The sequence below is a fragment of the Melampsora larici-populina genome (genome assembly GCF_000204055.1).
Source record: "Melampsora larici-populina 98AG31 unplaced genomic scaffold MELLAscaffold_6, whole genome shotgun sequence".
In the NCBI taxonomy this organism is placed as follows: domain Eukaryota; kingdom Fungi; phylum Basidiomycota; class Pucciniomycetes; order Pucciniales; family Melampsoraceae; genus Melampsora; species Melampsora laricis-populina.
This window is the reverse complement of record NW_006768770.1, coordinates 1,050,552-1,069,874: the sequence shown is the minus strand read 5'-3', so window position 1 is coordinate 1,069,874 and position 19,323 is coordinate 1,050,552. Positions and strand designations below refer to the sequence as shown.

Below are 19,323 nucleotides of genomic sequence, written 5' to 3'. Positions count from 1 at the left end.
GATTGCTTGCCTTCTTGAATTTCCATTGCTCCTTGTGTTTCTCCTACATGCGTTCTTCTTTCATCTTTTCTTGACGCTTGTTTATCATCTTTTGCTTTGTTTTTTTTTATATTTTTTCCTTTACTTTTGCCCTCATATTTCTTATTTTCACTTGTTCCTTTCCTTTTGACCTTGTGTTTCAGTGATGCTTGTTTCTTACCGGTTGTGTCCTGTTTTACTCTGTTTTACTTTCTCCACGCTCTTTTCTTGCTTTTTGCGTTGTTATCTCGTATCTTGCTTTGCTGTCTTGTCTGCTATTTTCACTCGTTTATTGCCGTTTATCTCTCAGTTTTTTTCCCTCGTGCTTCATTTGTGTATATATCTATTTACTTATGAATATTTGAATAAAAAATCTTGTATAGTAAAAGTTTGCTCCGCTCACCTCTAAAGGTCAAAATCAAGATGCAGTGGAGCGCGAGCGGTTCTGAGTGCCGCTCTGCTACCTTTGTAATGTAGCGGGTACATCTTGTGAGCGGAGCGCAGGGCGAGTTGATTGTAGCGGGTATCAATATCGTCACAAAAAATCGGGAAACAGCGGATCGCAGCGAAGTGGTTCAGATGTTGGTTCATCGCAACTTAAACCAGCTCAGTCGTTCGTCCTCATTTGTCGATATGCATTTCCTACTTCCTTGTTAAGATGCCAAATTGACCACCTTGGACTAAGCGAACAAAATGAAGCTCTGGAGGCAGTTTGAGTGCACACTAGTGGTAACCGAGCATTTACGTTCATTACATCATCAGTATATGTAAGTGAGAAATCTATGTTTGACTTTCTTGAGGAGTGTTGCATTTGAATGTGATATGAATTTGCCACGATTAGCTGGTTTAAACTGGCATAGTTATCAAAGAAGTGTGTCTTCTCGGCCTTGTAGGAGCATGGCGCCAGGTGGACGCAAAGAAGCACAGCTTGAGCTACATCCATAGCTCCAATGAAGAGGTATAGATACTCCTGCCGTTGGTCGATTATCTTGCCCCCATTCATCACACGATCAAATAATCCGATCGTTCTTAATTTATTTCGATTTATTTTTACTCCAGCTAGTCTGTAGTATTTTCAATCACCACTTCTCCTACATACTTATTGTCATCAAAAAGGATCTGGTTATCCATCCCACATTATCAATCGATATTAGACTTTCAACACATTATACATTTTTACCAATTCTATACACTTCAATTTTAAAACATCAAATATGCTTTTCACCACTTCAATCCTCCACCTTGCTGTTTTCGCTGCTTGCACCAATGGTCTATCTATCCAAGCTCGTCCAAGTTCTACGTAAGTTGTATTCTTGATTTAAATTTTGAAGCCGTTCATCAACTTTGCCTTTTTTACCCATAATACAGCCATGACGTAGCCAGACGTCAAAATACCAATAATGGAAACGGTCAAAACACTCCTCCCAGAAATAACCAAGCAAATGGTAACAATCAAAACACAGTCGGAAACAACAACTTGAATATCCAAGGTCAAGGTCAAGGTCAAAGTCAAGAAAATGAGGAAGCTGAAGAACAAAACAAACCACCTTCACTCAAAACAATTGCCAAGGCTTATAAACAAGTCCACCACGAAGAGAAGAACTCGACTGCTGGTCCTAATGAAACCAGTGAACTTGTTAGAATCCTTGGTCAAGCTGTTGGTAGTAGTTCTGAAAGTGGTGATCCTGCTGCTGTGGCCAGAGCTATTGAGACAGCGTACGAAACTTACAAGAGTCGCAATGGTGGAAATACCAACGCTAATAACGACGGCCAAACCCCTGTCGGCACCACTCAGAGGAGCGTAAACGTTGGTGCCAATGGTGGAAGCAGCTCAGGAGCCGATGGAAACTTTAATTCATCTTCTCAAAACCGCCAAAGCTCCCAAGCCAATCAGAACAGCGCGAATGGCAATAATAACTTCAATTCTTCAGTCAATTCTCAATCAAACGGTCAAACCTTTCAATCAAATCAGAATAACAACATCAACAGAAATGGTGATAACAACTTCGGATCAAACTCCCAGTCCAACTTCAACTCCAATGACAACAACAACAACAACTTCAATGGAAATTAAAGAGGGTTATAAAGGGCTTTTTGTCATTCTGAAATAAACATTTTGTAGTCGTGCACCATTTTTGTACTTTTTTTGATGTCATCGAGAACATACCAAACAATAATATCTGAGTTTAGATTCTGATTGATAAACCATTGCTGTGCTCTCTTCTCTATCTTTGAAAGTTGTTGAAACAACATTTTTGAATGCACTACTCTTACCACTTCTTACTATAAAGTACTCGGCACATTGCAATCCTTCAGATCACTGGGACGCGAATATTTGCCATCACGTCCAGTGAGCTCACAGTCCCTCGGTAGTCGCATTCTTAACTCGACCGCCCCTGGCGTTGAAATTTATCTACCCAATGGACCTATCCCGTCTTCCGGATGAAAAATCCATCCCTCAAGCGCTTCAGCAGCGGTACAATTTGGAAAGTCTTGATCAATTTACACAATACCACCTTATTGGAAATTCAAAAGTGATACCAAAAAGTGATATTCTGACACTCTCACTCTGAAAGTCTTGCTATGAATTTTTCAAGCAATGAAGCATGTAAGGCAATTGAGCAGTTTTCTTTACAAGTTGGATTAGCAAGGGCCGTAAAAGCTTGTAGGTATACGTTCTACAATGATCGAAACAGATGACCGGGTGCCATTATTTACGTGGAGCAATTGTCACAGTCTATCAGATTTATGAAGGTGAGATTATCAGCGCATGGTCATAGCGTCCCGGTGATCACAAAAACAGTTGACTTACGCATGACTGGCTTGTCATTGAGCTTACGCAGGCACTTGTAGTCTTGATTGTTGTGAATGGTACATACTGAGCGTTGTCAAACAGAGAGGTGAGGTGTTTCATGAGGTTATTTTAGAAAAATAAACGGATTTGGGTAAGGAGGCCGTCTACTGACAAAAAGTGTTAGGATCGTTGTATGTGTAATGTTCACATTGTTGTTTGGAAAAGCCATCGCCAGTCGCCGGGTAAGGTACACAGTTGCTCATCGGGAGCCAAATATGGTCTGCGAAAATCACATGCACATCAGAATAAAAAGTAAAGACGTATACGTGTTGGAGAATAAATCGTTTTGGTGTCACTCACCTAGATATCGGCAGAAATCACCTGGACAATTGTGCTGATGGCCGTCGCCATCAGTACAAGCTGAAAGCAAGAAGCCGATCAGAACAGGTCTAAAAGGTTTAGCTGAAAAGGAAAAGGAAAGAACAAGATTCACCGGCCGTGTGCCCCGTAGTGTATGCCTGGACACAGTCGTAGTTTCCGGGCCCGAGCTTAGCTGAGCACAGTTTCATGAAAACAGACAGCGTGATGCACATCACAAGGAGGTTAAGAAAGATTTTCGAAGACATCTTGGTGTTGGCGGCGATTGAGGATATGGGCAGGGCGGAAACTATCTGATCTTGGAAGCAGTCTATTTATTGCAGTGTATGTGCTCATGCTCCTATGTGTATATACATATACCACACGGCCAATCGAGCAGAAAAATATGTGTATCTATGGCGGAAAAATTCCAGACTCTTTGGATGAAAGCCAGCGCCGCGCGCTGAGGGATTCGGAAGGGATTGAATGAACGCCTCTCGTTCGGGGATGTATCGTCGTTGATTGTTCCTTGTACGCCCAGAGGGTCTTGGACCTCAGCCTCCGCTGCACATAGGTGCCATCGCGCATCGTTATACAGGACCCCGTAACTAGAATCTACCGCTTTGTTCGGTATGAATTATCAGGGGTCGAAATTTGAGCAGGCTTTTGTGAACCAGCCAAAAAAATTAATTTCTTTAATTGCGGGAATCGATTGGATATAGGTGATGGGTTCGGAAAGGATTGGTCGCAAGAAGCAGAGAGCTCCTTGTTGGCTCGCGGTTTCATGACTGATGGAATTCTATGCGCCTCGATTGGATGGGATGTTTAATGCTGTGATCGCTGAACAAAAGGGAATGCAAGATTCTGAAAGAACGCTCTGATCATCCTCACGTCATGTTTCCAGCTTGAATTCCAGGCCTGCTTTGTTACATATGACGTGTACATAGTCATACCGATCTCAGACTCAGAGTTATCAAAAAACCAACGCAAAGGAGTTCATCTCATGCCGAAGGCGGCAGGCCTCTACCAAATCATTCCGACTGAAAACTTTATGTTCACTCTACGTATACCACTTCTGAAGAACCTTTACTTGCTTGATTCAGAATCGACAGCGATCAATCAATTCAAAATCCATAATGATCAATCGACCCAAAAAAGAACGGACATCCAAACCTCGTCATTCAGAGTCCTTACAAGCCAAGTATCGAAGATCTATTGGCCATCAACGCTGGCTGATGTTGGTTTACTCGTCGGGCTGTGAGGAACACTTGAACGATGAATTTGCTTTGATCATGGATCCTCAAAGAGGTCCTATGCAATTTCTTATGGCGGTTAGATTGGGTTTTATAAGCCCCTCCTCAGAGCCATCATCGATGGCTGGTATCGATATATACTACCACTTGATTAGGTTCATTATCGCCAAGATCAGATGACGGGTGAAGCGAAACTGGTTACTGGAGTATGGAAAATTTCGGATACAATCATTGAGATACTGTTTGATACGCGCCGCATAGCCCATCTGATCACGATTGGTTTTCGATGTGACGAAACCTGCCGTCCAAATCTGCTATCTTAATACGCAGATAAGTCCCATATCAGTTGGAGTGCCTGCGACGTTTGCAACACTGTCTCACGAGTCACAATCGACCACGCCTATGTATCACTGACGAAGAGGTAAATTATTTCGAGAAAAATTTTCTGCGTGTTGAACTGAAACGAGACGTGAAAAGCGGTAGTGCCGAAAAATGATCGTACGGATATCATATGCCGCAGGCGAAGCCCGATGAGTTGTTGAAAGCTGGTAACCTTAATCCTCACCAGAAATTTAATCACCGCTCCTTCACCCTTGCCACCCTTGTCTTAGGGATAGCTGAAGGGAGTAACAGTCACAGAAGAGCACTAGGCCGACCTGAGAGAGACTTCATCGACAGCAGACCAGGTGTTTACAACGACCCTCTTCAACCATCATTCCTTATCTGATTCCAACTTGACAGGAAAGGATCGTCAACACTCATTACATGAAGGCAACATCGACAATAGGAGAAAGTGGCAACTCTCCAGATTCCCACACTTTTGATCTCGATTCCAAAATGCTTCCAGATGTTTTGGATGACGTCGAGATGACCTCCCCATCGGCTAACAACACGAAGGTGCAGCGAAATCTCAAAGAACGTCATATGGCTATGATAGCCATCGGGGGGACTATCGGAACCGGATTATTCTTGGGTATTGGGAACGCGCTAGAAAAGGGCGGTCCGCTTGGTCTTCTGCTTGGATATATGGTCATGTTAGTATTTCTATTGCTTCTCATTGACTATTGCGCAGTACTTTGATTTTTTTGTGATCTATGCGAACTCGCTTAGGGGAACAGTGATGTATGGTATGCTAGTGGCGCTAGTAAGTCCAACTCACCATTGACCACGTCCGTCAGAGATGGTTGAATTATGGAGGTTTGACGTTCCCCAACTATGTAGGGGGAAATGGCTACAAAGTTTCCGATCAGTGGATCACTCTCTCACTTCCCGAGTCGATTTTTTGATAGAGCTTTGGGGTTTAGCGGTCAGTATATTCTCAACCTCTCGGATCCTGCGAAGTAAATTAAGCTGATTGTCTTCTACATCTCAGTTGGATGGAATTATTGGTGAGTCATAGTCTTTAAAATAAAGCAGGGGTTTAGATAAAGTGACTCTTGAGCCCTTCAGGTACTCCTTTGTGCTTTGTTTACCTACAGAGATCACAGCGGCCGCCATAGTAGTTAGCTACTGGAAAAATCCTCTCAGTGAAGTGGCGTGGATCACCATCGTCAGTAAAGGTTTTTTTAAAATCTTTCTTCGAAACGGTAAAGGTCTCGTATATGGAGTTTACACCCACTGAGTCAATTTTGCTCATCACAAATTTTCTCTCTGCTCAACCGGCTCTAGTTTCTTTTCACAAGTGGGGCTATCAACTTTTTTGGTGTTCGATGGTACGGCGAGGTGCGTCGAAACTCACGATCGACTAAAACCACGTGTCTGAGCGCATGTGATGAACGCTTATGTGACCATAAAATTCGGGCTCTGCTCGAAAGACCGAATGCTTTTTCTGTAAGTTCAAACTCTTGATGTCCAGGTCAAGGAACGCAAAGTTTATAGCTTTCCCCTTCGATGTAGCTGCGGTGAAGGTATTAGCTATCATAACTTTGATCATCATGGGACTCGTATTGGATCTTGGTAAAGCACCACATATCACATTCTACAAAATTGAAGTCATAGAGTGATTTCCTAACCAACAGCATCTTTTCTCCTGACTCAGGCGGAGGACCAGGACACGAGGTGATAGGGTTCAAGTAAGTCTAAAATCTTCGAAATGTAACAATCACATAAGCTGAATTTCGGTCTACAAAACCCGGGTAGACATTGGAGGCATACTGGAGTATTTAAACAGCTGAAAGGTATACCCGGAGTCTGGGGTAGATTTCTATCTTTCTGGTGGGTCAATCTCGAGAGAGAGAGTGAGATTTCGAATGCGACGTGCTATGGATTCAGTTCTCAACATCGCTCGCATTTAGGTCTGTGTTTATACAGGCTAGCTATTCGTTCTTGGGGACTGAAATGGTAGCAATAGCTGCAGGCGAGGCGGCCAATCCAAGAAAGTCGGTTCCTAAGGCAATATCAAGCGTGTTTTATAGGTAAGCGTCAGTTTGAAAAGTTTATCCAGAAACACATGACGAGAATGATTTTGAACTTGATTATCCTCCAGGATCTTGTTATTTTACATTTTGGGAGCATTGGTTGTGGGTATGCTTGTCGCTTCAGACGACCCGCGTCTTCTGGGCGGAACAGGCGACGCGACATCATCACCCTTTGTGATAGCTATCAACAATGCTGGCATTAAAATCTTACCTGACTTGGTGCGTTCGCACAATATTGAGTAGCAGATTTTCTCAAGTTGACTGAACTCTTTTTTTCAAACCATACAGGTAAATTCTTTCATCTTGGTGGCCTCTTACTCAGCAGCAAGCAGCCAAATTTACGGCGCAAGCCGGGTCTTGTACGGGCTGGCCAGTGATGGAATGGCCCCTGCGATCTTTAAAAAGTGCACCAAAGGTGGTTTACCACTTCCTGCTACCTTTATCAGTGCCCTTCCGGGACTGTTAGCATACATGAGCTTGAATGAAAAAGCTAGCACTCTATTCAATTGGCTCGTGACTCCATCAGCAACTGCGGGTCTGATGACTTGGTGGACTATTTGTCTTGTGCGTATACATCACTTGAATGTTTCAATGATCTTTCATGTCACCGTCGATTATGGGAGTGGGTAGTAAGGGGCATCAACTTATGAAAAAATTCTGAAAAACCAACAGTCCTACCTTCGATTTTACAAAGGCTTAAAAGTTCAAGGATATGATCGGGATAGCCTGCCGTATAAAGCACCTTTTCAACCTTACCTCACATATTATACGTTGACAGTACTTACATTAGTGATCATGTTGAATGGATTCGAAGTCTTCATACCCGGAAATTGGTGAGCTCTTCCATTCGCAGCGTCTTTTAAAAATAAAATATATCCCTTACTATATTACCCATATCCTGTCTATATTTCGCCTCATTCTCAGGTCAACTGGTGAATTTGTTGTAGCATATATCACTCTACCAATGTTTTTGATAGGTTACATTGTATGGTAAGCTCTTCGTCTTCCAACTTGGTATCGAATTCCAATGGTTTGAAGGTCATCAATGACATCTCTAACAAGCCTTTTCTCATGAACTTGCACAGGAAACTCATCAAAAAGACGGAGCTTGTAAGAGCTGAGTGTATGGATCTTGTCTCTGGTCAGAAGGATTTTTTGGACGCAGACGAAGTAGAAGTACTTGAAAAGCCTGAGGTTACAAAGCCCTGGGGTAAACTAATGGACGTGGTAAGCCTTTGTAGTTGCTTGAAAACGATCCGAGATTTTGAGAAACATGGCTGAACTGTTCTTCTTGATCATGGTAGTTGGTTTGATCGGAAGTAGTCTGTGGTTACTTTGTGATATTACTTTAGTGTTCTGAGCATTTTCCTTCAAAGTTTAGCTTATTTTGATTTTGATTTCTTGCAACCAATTCCTACTAAATGAAAAAACTCATCTTCTTATATCTTGTTGAGCTGTGATGCGCGTGTCTCTGAAGTGAGATAGAATATGTAACATTTGGAATGAATGATGGTAGACCATGTACAGAATGTTTAAAAGAGCGCACGTTATGTACGGGTTATATCTCTAGACTTGATCTCTGAACATGTCACTTCCCAAGCATTTGTGACTATGGATAGATAGGATTTCATTGCGAGAGGAATTCCTTCCTCTGGTGAAAAGCTGTCGCCTCATACCATTACCACTCAACACATAGGATTGTTAGACAGTGTCTTTTTCGGATTTTCCAATCCATTCACACTTATAACCCAATGTTTCTCTTGGGCTGCGACGGCCACTTACGTTGTAACACTCTGGCCTACCTGAACTCTTCCGGTGATATTTACACGAATCTCGAAGCAGCAAAGACGAGGTGGCGCAAACGGAGGAAGTGAACGGGGTTTGTTCTTTTTCTCTACCTTCCAATGCTAACTCTAATCTCGAGGAGGCAAAGGTCCTTGCACCAAATCTTGATGATCATTGCAACCTAACCCAAAAGTAGTAGATCATAAACAACAAGAGCGCGCTACATACTTTTCGCTACATACTTTTTTTGGCGGGGACAAAGAAAAAAAATATACTTTTGGCCTCGCCTTCCCCGCCAAAAAAAGTATATAGCAAAAAGTATGTACACGTACATACTTACTTTGAGTACCCTTTATGTATTCCCGATTAAATTCTGACAAACGCTTTAGAAAGTATGTATGGTGAACTATTGTGAAGCTTTGAATGTACATAAGATCGAAAAGCATCTTTCTATCAAATCTCATCTGATCTGGTCAAGTAATTTCCTATGGAAATCTGATTTGAAGTTCCATGATGGATATTCAAGATATACACCCTGTTTCATGCGCGCAATTCCACATCATCGATTTTCCAATCAGCCATCATACGGTAACTTGCAAGTGTTCATTCACTGGGAGGAATCGCCACCGGAAACGCTTCCAAGGCACCGCAGTCTTGATTGAGATGGATTGAGACCTATTGGGAGTCTTGAGTGACATTTAATTTTTACTTGATCTCAAAATGTCACTACATACCACATCCTTCAGATAACTTTGGGGTAGGTTGATCCCACTTCTCATCTGTCACTTTAGTCTGATCTGATTAATTTATGCTGAAGTGATCAGTTTGGTATTAGTTGACAAGGTCACCAGGTGGATGAATAGCAAGTTAGTATATATATCTTGATTCCTACTTTTTGATATTGATCTCAACTTGATAGTCCTTGGCCAACTCAATTGAGTGCTATTGCATCTTGTTATCGTCAGTCTGCATATTGCCCACACCACGATTTGTATTTGAGGGATGAAGGAATAAGTTCTAATGAATCTCATCAATTCTCTCGGCAAAGGATCAAGCTAGTATTGATTGGATTGATTGATGTTGTATGTCCTTGGGTGGCGAGTTTACTGTGTTTTGTAATTGTGATTTTCATCCTAGGATCTGATTAAAGTAGGGTGTGGTGAATGGTGAATGGTGAATTGAAGTCAAGCCGGCATAGTATGTATGAAGTTGCCAGAGGAGTTACCATCTAATGAGGATTGAGATGTATGTACTTGGGTGTAATCTTCAGACTCATCCATGGTCGATCAAACCACTTTCTCTCCTTTCCTACTTTTCTCTCTCTTAACTATGTACACTACAATCCTATCTAGTATGTCTTTGTTTAAAACCACCCACTTGGTTTGACTCTTACTTTGACTCTGACTCTGAATCTGACTATTCGTCAATCGATCCATACAATCTGATTTTTGAATTTCCATCATTCATTATTTATTTATTATCGTTTTCAAGTCTAGACCTCCTCTTCGGTCTGTGTTGTAAGTTGTGGTGCCTTAAAAGCGATCGATCAAGTCACATTATCTCGTCTTCTTCCTCTTGGTATCTTCCTTAGAACCGTGCTCACACTTCACAGTTTGGATGAGTCTCAGAAAAACTTGTTAATACTTCTTCTCTCCTTCTTTCTTTCTCTTAGTTTTTTGTCTCACTTTCATCTCGGAACATTCAGCCGGTCATCTTCACATCACAAACTTAAATTGTTATTCGGCTTGACTTTGACTCTAACTTGAATTACCTCCTTTAGCGTTGACAATTTACAGTCTCGCTTGATCATCAAATTCCTTCATTCAATTTACAAGTAGTCATCGCTGTATTTTGTTTATTTTCTAACTCATTTGCCTTTTTGAGGTGGAACTACAGAACATCAACCAAGGAGAATACATATCCTGATTTCAAAATAAGGAGACATGTTGATCACATTTTCAACCACTCTGGATCGCTTACCAGGTGAAAGGATCTTAACACCTGATTGGTCTTGGCGCGTTAGTGTTTTCCCAAGTTTCATCCATCCATTCATCCATTCATCCATCCTGAAACTCAAATCGAAAATATCAATTCGCCCCCATTTGCTTTTCTTTTCTTTAACGTTTACCATCATCAACCAATCAATCGACATCCACCGATATAATCATAATAAACCACAACTCTTAGCTAGTAGTTGTGTCCTATGCGATTAGTTGGATAGGAGCATACACTTCATCTGCGATCATTGCACATGCCAACACCTTGCTACTCAGAAGTGGTACACAGTGGTGTCTGTGGATGGCATTAGCTTCAATTACCTACGGTGAGATGCTATACACCCTCTTCTCAGAGAATCCACTAGCTGATGGCTTCATCATTTACAGGCTCAATCAGCATTTGGTCCCTACACTTCCTTGCCATGTTATCTCAAACTTTTGAGGGCATTGACGTGTCCTTTCATCCTGTCTACACTACTCTCTCTGCTCTCGTAGCTACCTTTTTCACCTTTGCCGCACTCATCAGTTCTGCGCGCTCACCTTTTCGCCATCCCTTCATCTCAAATCGACCATTATCACCTTCACCTACTGCCTTACCGCCTCCGCTTGATCGGTCTTCTCCTTTTGCTTTCTTCAATCGTCTTCGCCGTCGCACGAGCTTCCCTGGTAGATCTGAGGAAGTGGAGCTTGATAGCGAGTTTTTGTTGGAATCAGGACAAGGCATTTGCTCATCGCTTTCAAGCAGGTCTTCATCTCCCTTACTTCCAGCCAAAGACCTACGATGCTCACCGCGCACCTTATCTCCCAGCTCAAACAAGTACACTGAGAGAAGTTATGTGCCCATAAACACCTCATCGGACTCTCCTTCTGATCTTCGAAGTTATAATCTAGGTTGGGGGACTGGTGTTGATCACGATGTTCTGGAGGAAGAAGATGAAGATGAGACAGGAGAGAAGCTTGAGGCTCGATCTTACCACGAACATCGTCACCTCTCGTCTGCTCGGCATAATCCCCATATTCTCTTTAGGTTAGGAAGGGAAGTGAGGGAAGGAGCGAGTGTGGTACATGGGCTAAAGGCTTTAATTTGGGGGAGCGCAATTGCGCTGATGCATCATATAGGTATGAAGGCTATGAATATTCCAGAAGGTCGAGTGATTTGGAATCCGGTCTACATTGCACTGTCTTGTTCACTGGTATTAGTAGTAAGCTGGTTAGGTTGCATTACCATTGATCAAATGGACTTTCACCTTTCCCGTCAACTACTCTTTGCAACCTTAACATCACTTGGTGCCTTTGGTTTTCATTATGTTTCTGCCTTGGGAGCTACTTATCTCACAGCTGCTCCTCCTGATCTCAAGACTCCTATCAGTGGATTTAGGGATGAGATCCCATTCTTTATCACGGGCTTAGCGGTTTGTACTTGTTTACTCTCCATCGGACTCTTGGCTCACACAGCTTCTTTATCAAGAAACCGATTGGCAGAATTGATTTTCACAAAACGACGACTTTGGAAAGTCAAAGCTCAAAAATTGGCGGCCGAAGGTGCCGCAGACTTGAAACAAAACTTTATTTCGGTCGCGTTTGTTTTTTTTCTTCATTTCTATGGGGTTGGAAATCTTGTACTGAACGTTGAAGGATTTTTTTTTCGTATTTCATAGATCTCATGAGCTTAGGACTCCACTTTTTTCTGTCACTGGTTACGCCGATTTATTAGGAAGGACAGATCTGAATGACGAGCAGGTCGGTTTTCTGCTTATCTGATCAACTGCCAATTTACATGAAGTGCTCATCACGAGCATATATCTCATCCCTTTTCAGAAATTGTATTTGGCCAACATGCAACAAGCATGCGCGAATATGCAATTGATCATCGCCAACGTCTTAGATTTCTCGTTGGTTTTGAAGTTTTATTTTTAAATGAATCTCTTCATATACGAAATTAATCATATTTCTTGATTTATACAGTAAACTTGAACGAAATAATGAAGAATCAAATGCTAAACCCGTTTGTATGAACTTACGAGCGATGGTAGAAGGAATCGGCAGAATGACTGAAGATAAAGGTAGATCAGTACGAGCTAGATCAGTTGATCTAATCGTTCATGTCTCTGCTATCGTCCCTGAGACGGCCTTGGTAGATGAGACATTCGTATTACGGATCTGTATGAACCTCTTGAGTAATGCTCTCAAATTCACCGAGAAAGGATTCATCTTGATCAGCTTAGATATGAATGAACCGGAGGAATTGGTCATCAAGGTTCAAGATACTGGGATTGGTAAGTGAAGCTTTTGATTGTCCAGTCTGAAGGCCTAATGTATAGATTATTGTGCTTATCAGATCTCTTTGGGATCTAGGAATTCCTCGAAGCTTTAGGAAAGACTTGTTTGAACCTTATCGTCAGGCAGATAGTAGTACGACAAGACCTCATCAAGGTACAGGACTAGGTGAGCTAATTTAGAATATTTGTTTCAAACTTGATCGCAGTGGAAAATCAAAAACTAATCTGAGAAATATGCCTAAACTGGTGTCATCTATTTGGTGATCATTAGGTCTCAGTATTTGCAAACAGCTCGTTCAGGTAAGTGCATACCATTTGATCGGGCTTCATGTGATTCGAAGATTGATCTCATACTGATATAACCTGTTACTTGATTCCAAAGCGTCTGGACGGTAAGATTGAGGTGGATTCGATCGAGGGTGAGGGTACGACCTTTGTTGTTACTCTTCCGCTCGGACGACCTTCAAGTCCACCTCTTCGATCACCTACTGAGTTAGGCAAGCGAATCTGCGTAGCTTATCAAGAACCTCGAACGGAATCTGCACTTTCTAATCTACTGCGTCGTGATGGACATCTTCCTGTCGAGTATCACTCCACACCCAAAGGATCATTGAACGACTCTGAAATCGACATGGTCTGGACTGACTTGGGAAGTGTACGGGACTCGACTGAACTCCAAACATTGACCAAAGTTGAAAGTGAAGATTCAAAGGTAGTGGTCGTCACTTCTTCTTCTTGCGCTCTTGGTAAATCTAGAAATGAAATTGGAGAAGGACTTTCTGGAAAAGTGATTGAATTAAGTCGACATGGGATCATTCCTCATTTAATCTTTAATCTATTATCACAACCTGAGAAATACGCACATGAGATTAGTAGTAGACCAGATAGTTGGCCATTAATTGATCGTCGTGAATCGGTTGGTACTATTGTCACGGTTAATAGTAATGAAGATTTAGAAGAGATGGCAGAGTCTGAAATTGAAGAAAAATCTCAAAAACAAGATTTAGAGAATGAAGAAGAAATTGAGACCAAAAAGAAAATCTTGTTGGTAGATGATAATGGAATGAATGTCGAATTAGGAAGAAGGGTATTGGAGAAGATTGGATATGAGGTGCAAGTGGCTTACAATGGACTTGAAGCTGTTCAAAAGGCTTGTCATAGTGATTGTGACTTGGTATTGATGGATTGTAAGTTTCCATTTCATTATCTCAGAAACCAAGAGATGGAGAGCTGAAATAGATCATGCCTGATGATGATCATATATGTAGGTCAGATGCCAGGTGTAGATGGACCAGAAGCGACGAGAATGATCAGAGACTACGAAACCAAAGCAAAAGAAGGTGTAAATCGATTACCGATCATCGCCTTGACAGCTAATGTATCTGAATCTGATCAAACAACTTGTATGGAGAGTGGAATGGATGGGTTTTTACCTAAACCTTTGCAAGTCACTGGTCAGCTTTCTTTGCGGATTTTTTTTTCCTTTTTTTCGGATTGATTTTTTAAAGATCTCTTCAATTGACATTGAGATTCTCTTGATCAGTTTTGAAAGCTACTTTGCATAGGTTTTTAGGATGATTAACTCTAAAAACATACGTTCTTGATCGGATCTCAAAGGGATTCGCATTTTATAAAATCTCAAAAGGGGTTTCCAAATATGAAGATCTCTTGAATGAAAAAAATCGATCTTTCGGATCTTTTTAAATCTTCCACTGAAAAATACAAATAAAGGTAATCTAATGACCTACCAAAAAAAAGAATCTCTCTTAATAATGGTTTTCCATCCCTTATCATTTGACTTTCGATTTTTTTTTAATTTCCTTGCACAAAAAATGTTTGTAAGATCTTCATGATATGTTTTATGATTTTTTTCTTACATATATAATTTTGATTTCATTTCATCCTGTTTCTTTTTTTTGTATAAAAAGTCGATTTCTACCTTTCCTTCCTTCTTCTTCTTCACTTTCCTAATATATAAAAAGAAAATCTAGAAAAAATACTTTAAAGTTGGTTAATGCAGATGTTGAAAAGAATATGGACATAGTTTTTTTTTTGATTGATTGATTTTACTTTGGTTTGGGGTATCTTCTCATTAAAAAACACTCCAATAGGAGTTTGAATTGTAATTTTATAGTAATCTGATCTATGCTATTGTTTTTTTTTGGTTCATTTACACAATTATTATATATTTAATTTACACACAATTTTGGAAGTTGTTCTTTTTGAAAAGTTTCAAAAAAAGACAATTTATCTGAGTCTTTGATTGTGATGACTTCAAATTAATAAAGAATTTGTAGGATCATAGAAAGAACCGAAAGAATTATAATGATTCTTTGCTTCAAGTTGATTCCACTTTATACTTTGAAGCCGCTAAGATTCTTCCCAGACTATGAAATGATATAAGCTGTGCGGGAAGCTTATTGAATGAGAATGTTATCATATCGTATGTACACAAAAGACGAGCTTTCCATCCATCACGTTGGCTCAGTCCATATAGACAGACACAAGTTCTATGAATACAATCACGGTAAAGAAGATTATGAAGTCTTGAAGGGGTGTTTTACCGTGGTCCAATAAAAAAGATACATGAAATACAAACACCGGAAGGGATTCATCTGAGCAAAGTGTACAAACAAAGCAACTCTGAAGAATAATTAAAGATAACAAGATAAAAGGAGTAAAGTAAAGGTAGCCTATCTAGTGGTTACAATCGATTTTTGAATCCATTTTTCCCATTTAATCAAATCTGATTCATTCCAATCTAACTCCACTAAATTAGATTTCCAATTCCAATCATCAAATGAGATTTGATCAGATTGACTTGTACGATGATCAGGATTAAAGATCAGTCTAGATTCAAAGATACACATCGGTTTGATTGGAGCTTGTCTTGTTGGTAAATTCAATGGAGTCTTTTCGATGGTTCGATGTCGATTGGGTTTAAGTGGTGAAGAAGGTTGGGATCGTTTTGGATGAGGTTGTGAGGTTGGAAATAGACCTGGTTGAAGACGTTTAGAAGTCGTGGGTGAAAAGATCGAATCGGTTTCGGAGGTGATGGTGGAATCTAGATGAGTACGTTTGGTAGGTGATTTCATGAGTCCTTCTAAAGCTTCAGTCCGTCCACCATCCGTCATTTCTCGCTTTCGTTTTCCCATACTTCCACTGGGTGAAGTAGTACTTGTTAAGTTCGGATCCGATGTTAAAGTTTGTTTGGTGGGCGAAGAAGGTGAAAGCCTTAAGATTTCTTTGAGTTGTTGAATGGCCTGTGAGAAGATCCTGGAAGTCACACCTGAGAGTCGGTAAAGTTGTTTCTCAAGTTCACCAGACGAATCATTCTGTTTGTTAGACCTAAAAAGACGCGTCATTGATGATCAGATCATCTGCAGCAAGAGTAAACCAAAAAGTAGACTTTTTGAAATGTTTTTTTGAGACTGACTTGGCAAAGTAGAGTGATAAACAAGCCGTCGCACGTCTGTTTCCATTCAAACCTACAATCCGATGATCGCCAGCTTGTAAGATCGAATTGATTTGTTTGAAAAGTTTTTTTGATTTCTTAACAATTTCTTCAGCTTCATCATCTAATAAAGTACCCCAATCTAAATGATCATGTGATTCATTTGATGATTCTTCTATTGGTTCACGTCTTTTACGAGTTCTTTCATTGGTGATGGTCATAGTAGGTATTAATATGTTTGAAAGTTGTTTAGCAGCATTTGAAAAGATCTTAGGTGCTACTCCTGATCTACGTTGAAGAGCTGTTTCGATTTCTTTTTTCTCTGTAGGTGATAATCTAGACCTACGTTTATAGTATACCAAGTGAATCAGTAAAAAAAGACTCCAATCGATTAACACAATGTCTTAAAAAGATATCAACTTACTTGACTAGCAAGAGAGATAAGCAAGCTAATGCACGATCATTACCACTGATTCCAGTGATCTGATGACCCGATCCTACTGATAATTTACTTTGAGCTTTTTGAAAGAGACTTTTTGCTTGACGAGAGATGTCGATGGGTTCTAGATCTAATAAGTTATCCCATGTCATTCGGTCTCTTGCAGTTAACCTTTCTGTCATTTTTTTTCGAACTGAGAATGAGATTGATTCTGGAGTTGAAGTTGAGAAAGAAGTTGGCCAAGTTGAAGACAGTGAGACCACGAGAATCGTTGAGAGCCAGATACCCGATCGAAGAAAGTCGCGCTCAACGGGTTCACAACTTCCTTCAGGCGCGGGTCACTTTCACTCGGGGTTTGTTACGGTCCGAGTGAGTCTGATGTTGAGTGTGGTTTTTGATTTGCTTGTTAACTCTCAACGCACTATAAAGACCATCATGGATTGTAGCACAAGTTCTAAAGTTAACAATCAAATCGAATCAACTCATACTCATCCATCTCAAACATTACTTCAAATCACTTCGGATGTAGATTTAGCCATCAAAGATATAATCTCTCAACTCAAATTACCTAGAAAATCTCAAAATGCACAACTTCCTTCTCCTGAAAAAACTCAAAATGAAGAATCTACAAACATTCAAAGTATATCTACTAGTAATGAAAAATCCAAAAAATCTGACAAGAAACGAAAACGTGGTCATCATTTAGGTGTGATACATAAACTTGGTCAATTATCTCAAAATGCCGATCTAGTCAAAAAAAGACCTCCAAAAATCATGATGAGTGGTCATCGAATGGGAGGAATGCCATCTAGTCGAGTTGAACCGAATTACGTAGTACCTGATCTTGTCTTAGCTATCACTCGACGAATCTCATTTAGTGTTTATTTAAAAAACGCTATTCAACACTTTCAATCTAGAAAGAATGGTCAGATTAAACTTTTGGCTATGGGATCGGCTATTTCGATGGCTTTGTCTCTTGCAATGGCTATTGAACATAATTTGAAATTGAGTGATGGATGTTCTTTGGTTAAAAAAGTAAAGACGGGTACCGTGGTTGTAGGGGATGAGATTCAACCTGAAACAGAAGTTAGTCAATTCCAATTCAATCACATCATTCTCTTTGGTTGATGTCAGTTTTGAAATTTTTGAATTTAAACAAATTGATGATCTTTTTGTACTGATGGTTTTTGAAAATCTGGCTCGATTATAGAATCAAGATGATCAAGATTTGATTTATCAAACTCGAATGCAAGCATCAATTGAAATCGATTTAATCATCTCACTTAAAACTTCTCAACCAAGTCTTGCATCTCAATTGTTCCCTAATAGTAGTACGAACAAAAATCAGTCAAATGAAAAGAAGTCATCCAAAAAGTCAAAAAAATCAAAAACTGAAAAATGAAGATCTTAACAAACGCATCATGAAGAATCACTTTATATAATGAAGATGTGCTTCGTTATTCTTATCATCATTACTGTGATACTTTGTTTTTTTCTAGCAAAGTGTCATCTTTTCTTTTTTACTGCAATTTCCATTTATGTATCTTATTTGTTTTCATATCTTTTCAATACCTTCGATTGATCACGTGATCTGCAAAAACTCTATAAACTTTCTAATGACTATTTTGGATTGACAATTGCAAACATGTACTCGGTTCATGGTCTAGAGAGTTCTTTTGTGTAATTTATCAATACCCTTTATATCGCAACTTACCAATGTGACCATAAAATGACTTTCCTTTATCACTCACTACGTATATTATAAGCTGTTATCACAACCTTGGCCAATGAAATGATTTGTTTAGTTTAGGAATAATTTCAGGAATGGTCAAAATATATGCACAAGATCAATCAATCTTGATCATTTGTCTGATCTTGGTAAATAATTGAAGATAGTCAATTGTGATGGTGGCCTGTTTAAACATTCTTTGATCTTTAAGTGAGCGTGAGCCTCATGTGAGATTATTCGTAAGGACATCCATTGACCTACTTCATATATCGTCGGCTGTGTAGATGACGTTGAGCCTCACAGAAAGTGTGTGAGGTACACCGTACGACGATGAAGAACTATTTTTGTCTTTGATGGGACTGCGCACGATCAAAGTGAAAAATTAATCATCTTTCGAATTTCAACATGCAAACATGAAAAATCCTCAAAAAGAAGTATCATTTCTCGACAAAACACTAAAAATAGCAATACTTATAACAAAAATTGAAATCCAGGAAACTGAGCCTGGTCCAGTGGTCTTTGTTAAATTTCACATCATGAGTAATTGTGTTTGAAATGATGAGAGAACGTCGGGAGATGACCTGTGCAGTTGTTCAAATTTACAAAACTGACATAAGTAATTCTACGACAGCGGGGGGACGACATCCAGGCTCAGCGCATCGGTGTTCAAACTTCAGCGAGCCCGGTGTGACAGACATCCTCCCACGCATGATATTAAATCTATAAATTGCTACATGGATATCTCACCGTAACAGCTTTGTCTGGACACCCCAAAGCACTACAAACCAAATTTCCTTATGA

The 19,323-nt window shown here is 40.1% G+C and overlaps 6 protein-coding genes across 6 annotated transcripts; 4 read left to right on the top strand and 2 right to left on the bottom strand.

Moving 5' to 3' along the window:
• Positions 1-1,232: 1,232 nt before the first annotated feature.
• MELLADRAFT_94484 (uncharacterized protein) lies at positions 1,233-2,092 on the top strand (the record flags this gene model as incomplete). The annotated part of the gene is made up of 2 exons (XM_007406556.1): positions 1,233-1,318; positions 1,387-2,092. 2 exons carry the CDS (start codon positions 1,233-1,235, stop codon positions 2,090-2,092), a joined length of 792 nt encoding a protein of 263 aa, XP_007406618.1.
• Positions 2,093-2,732: 640 nt separating this feature from the next.
• On the bottom strand, positions 2,733-3,438 carry MELLADRAFT_123844 (uncharacterized protein; the record flags this gene model as incomplete). The annotated part of the gene is made up of 5 exons (XM_007406358.1): positions 2,733-2,755; positions 2,831-2,896; positions 2,985-3,092; positions 3,173-3,232; positions 3,306-3,438. 5 exons carry the CDS (start codon positions 3,436-3,438, stop codon positions 2,733-2,735), a joined length of 390 nt encoding a protein of 129 aa, XP_007406420.1.
• Positions 3,439-5,289: 1,851 nt separating this feature from the next.
• Positions 5,290-8,120, top strand: MELLADRAFT_34045 (uncharacterized protein; the record flags this gene model as incomplete). Its single annotated transcript, XM_007406557.1, has 15 exons — positions 5,290-5,456; positions 5,533-5,566; positions 5,644-5,728; positions 5,795-5,810; positions 5,872-5,971; positions 6,091-6,148; positions 6,301-6,378; positions 6,461-6,494; positions 6,562-6,636; positions 6,717-6,836; positions 6,908-7,058; positions 7,128-7,403; positions 7,512-7,672; positions 7,764-7,829; positions 7,925-8,120. The coding sequence occupies 15 exons, from the start codon at positions 5,290-5,292 to the stop codon at positions 8,118-8,120; spliced, it is 1,617 nt and encodes a 538-aa protein (XP_007406619.1).
• A 2,214-nt stretch (positions 8,121-10,334) lies between these two features.
• Positions 10,335-15,176, top strand: MELLADRAFT_115560 (uncharacterized protein; the record flags this gene model as incomplete). Its single annotated transcript, XM_007406558.1, has 11 exons — positions 10,335-10,642; positions 10,812-10,947; positions 11,009-12,200; positions 12,280-12,361; positions 12,440-12,513; positions 12,587-12,897; positions 12,977-13,066; positions 13,172-13,200; positions 13,283-14,087; positions 14,169-14,354; positions 14,444-15,176. 11 exons carry the CDS (start codon positions 10,568-10,570, stop codon positions 14,476-14,478), a joined length of 3,015 nt encoding a protein of 1,004 aa, XP_007406620.1.
• Positions 15,177-15,593: 417 nt separating this feature from the next.
• On the bottom strand, positions 15,594-16,975 carry MELLADRAFT_94481 (uncharacterized protein; the record flags this gene model as incomplete). Its single annotated transcript, XM_007406357.1, has 3 exons — positions 15,594-16,248; positions 16,337-16,696; positions 16,779-16,975. The coding sequence occupies 3 exons, from the start codon at positions 16,973-16,975 to the stop codon at positions 15,594-15,596; spliced, it is 1,212 nt and encodes a 403-aa protein (XP_007406419.1).
• A 253-nt stretch (positions 16,976-17,228) lies between these two features.
• On the top strand, positions 17,229-17,921 carry MELLADRAFT_60573 (uncharacterized protein; the record flags this gene model as incomplete). The annotated part of the gene is made up of 1 exon (XM_007406559.1): positions 17,229-17,921. One exon carries the CDS (start codon positions 17,229-17,231, stop codon positions 17,919-17,921), a length of 693 nt encoding a protein of 230 aa, XP_007406621.1.
• Positions 17,922-19,323: the final 1,402 nt, after the last annotated feature.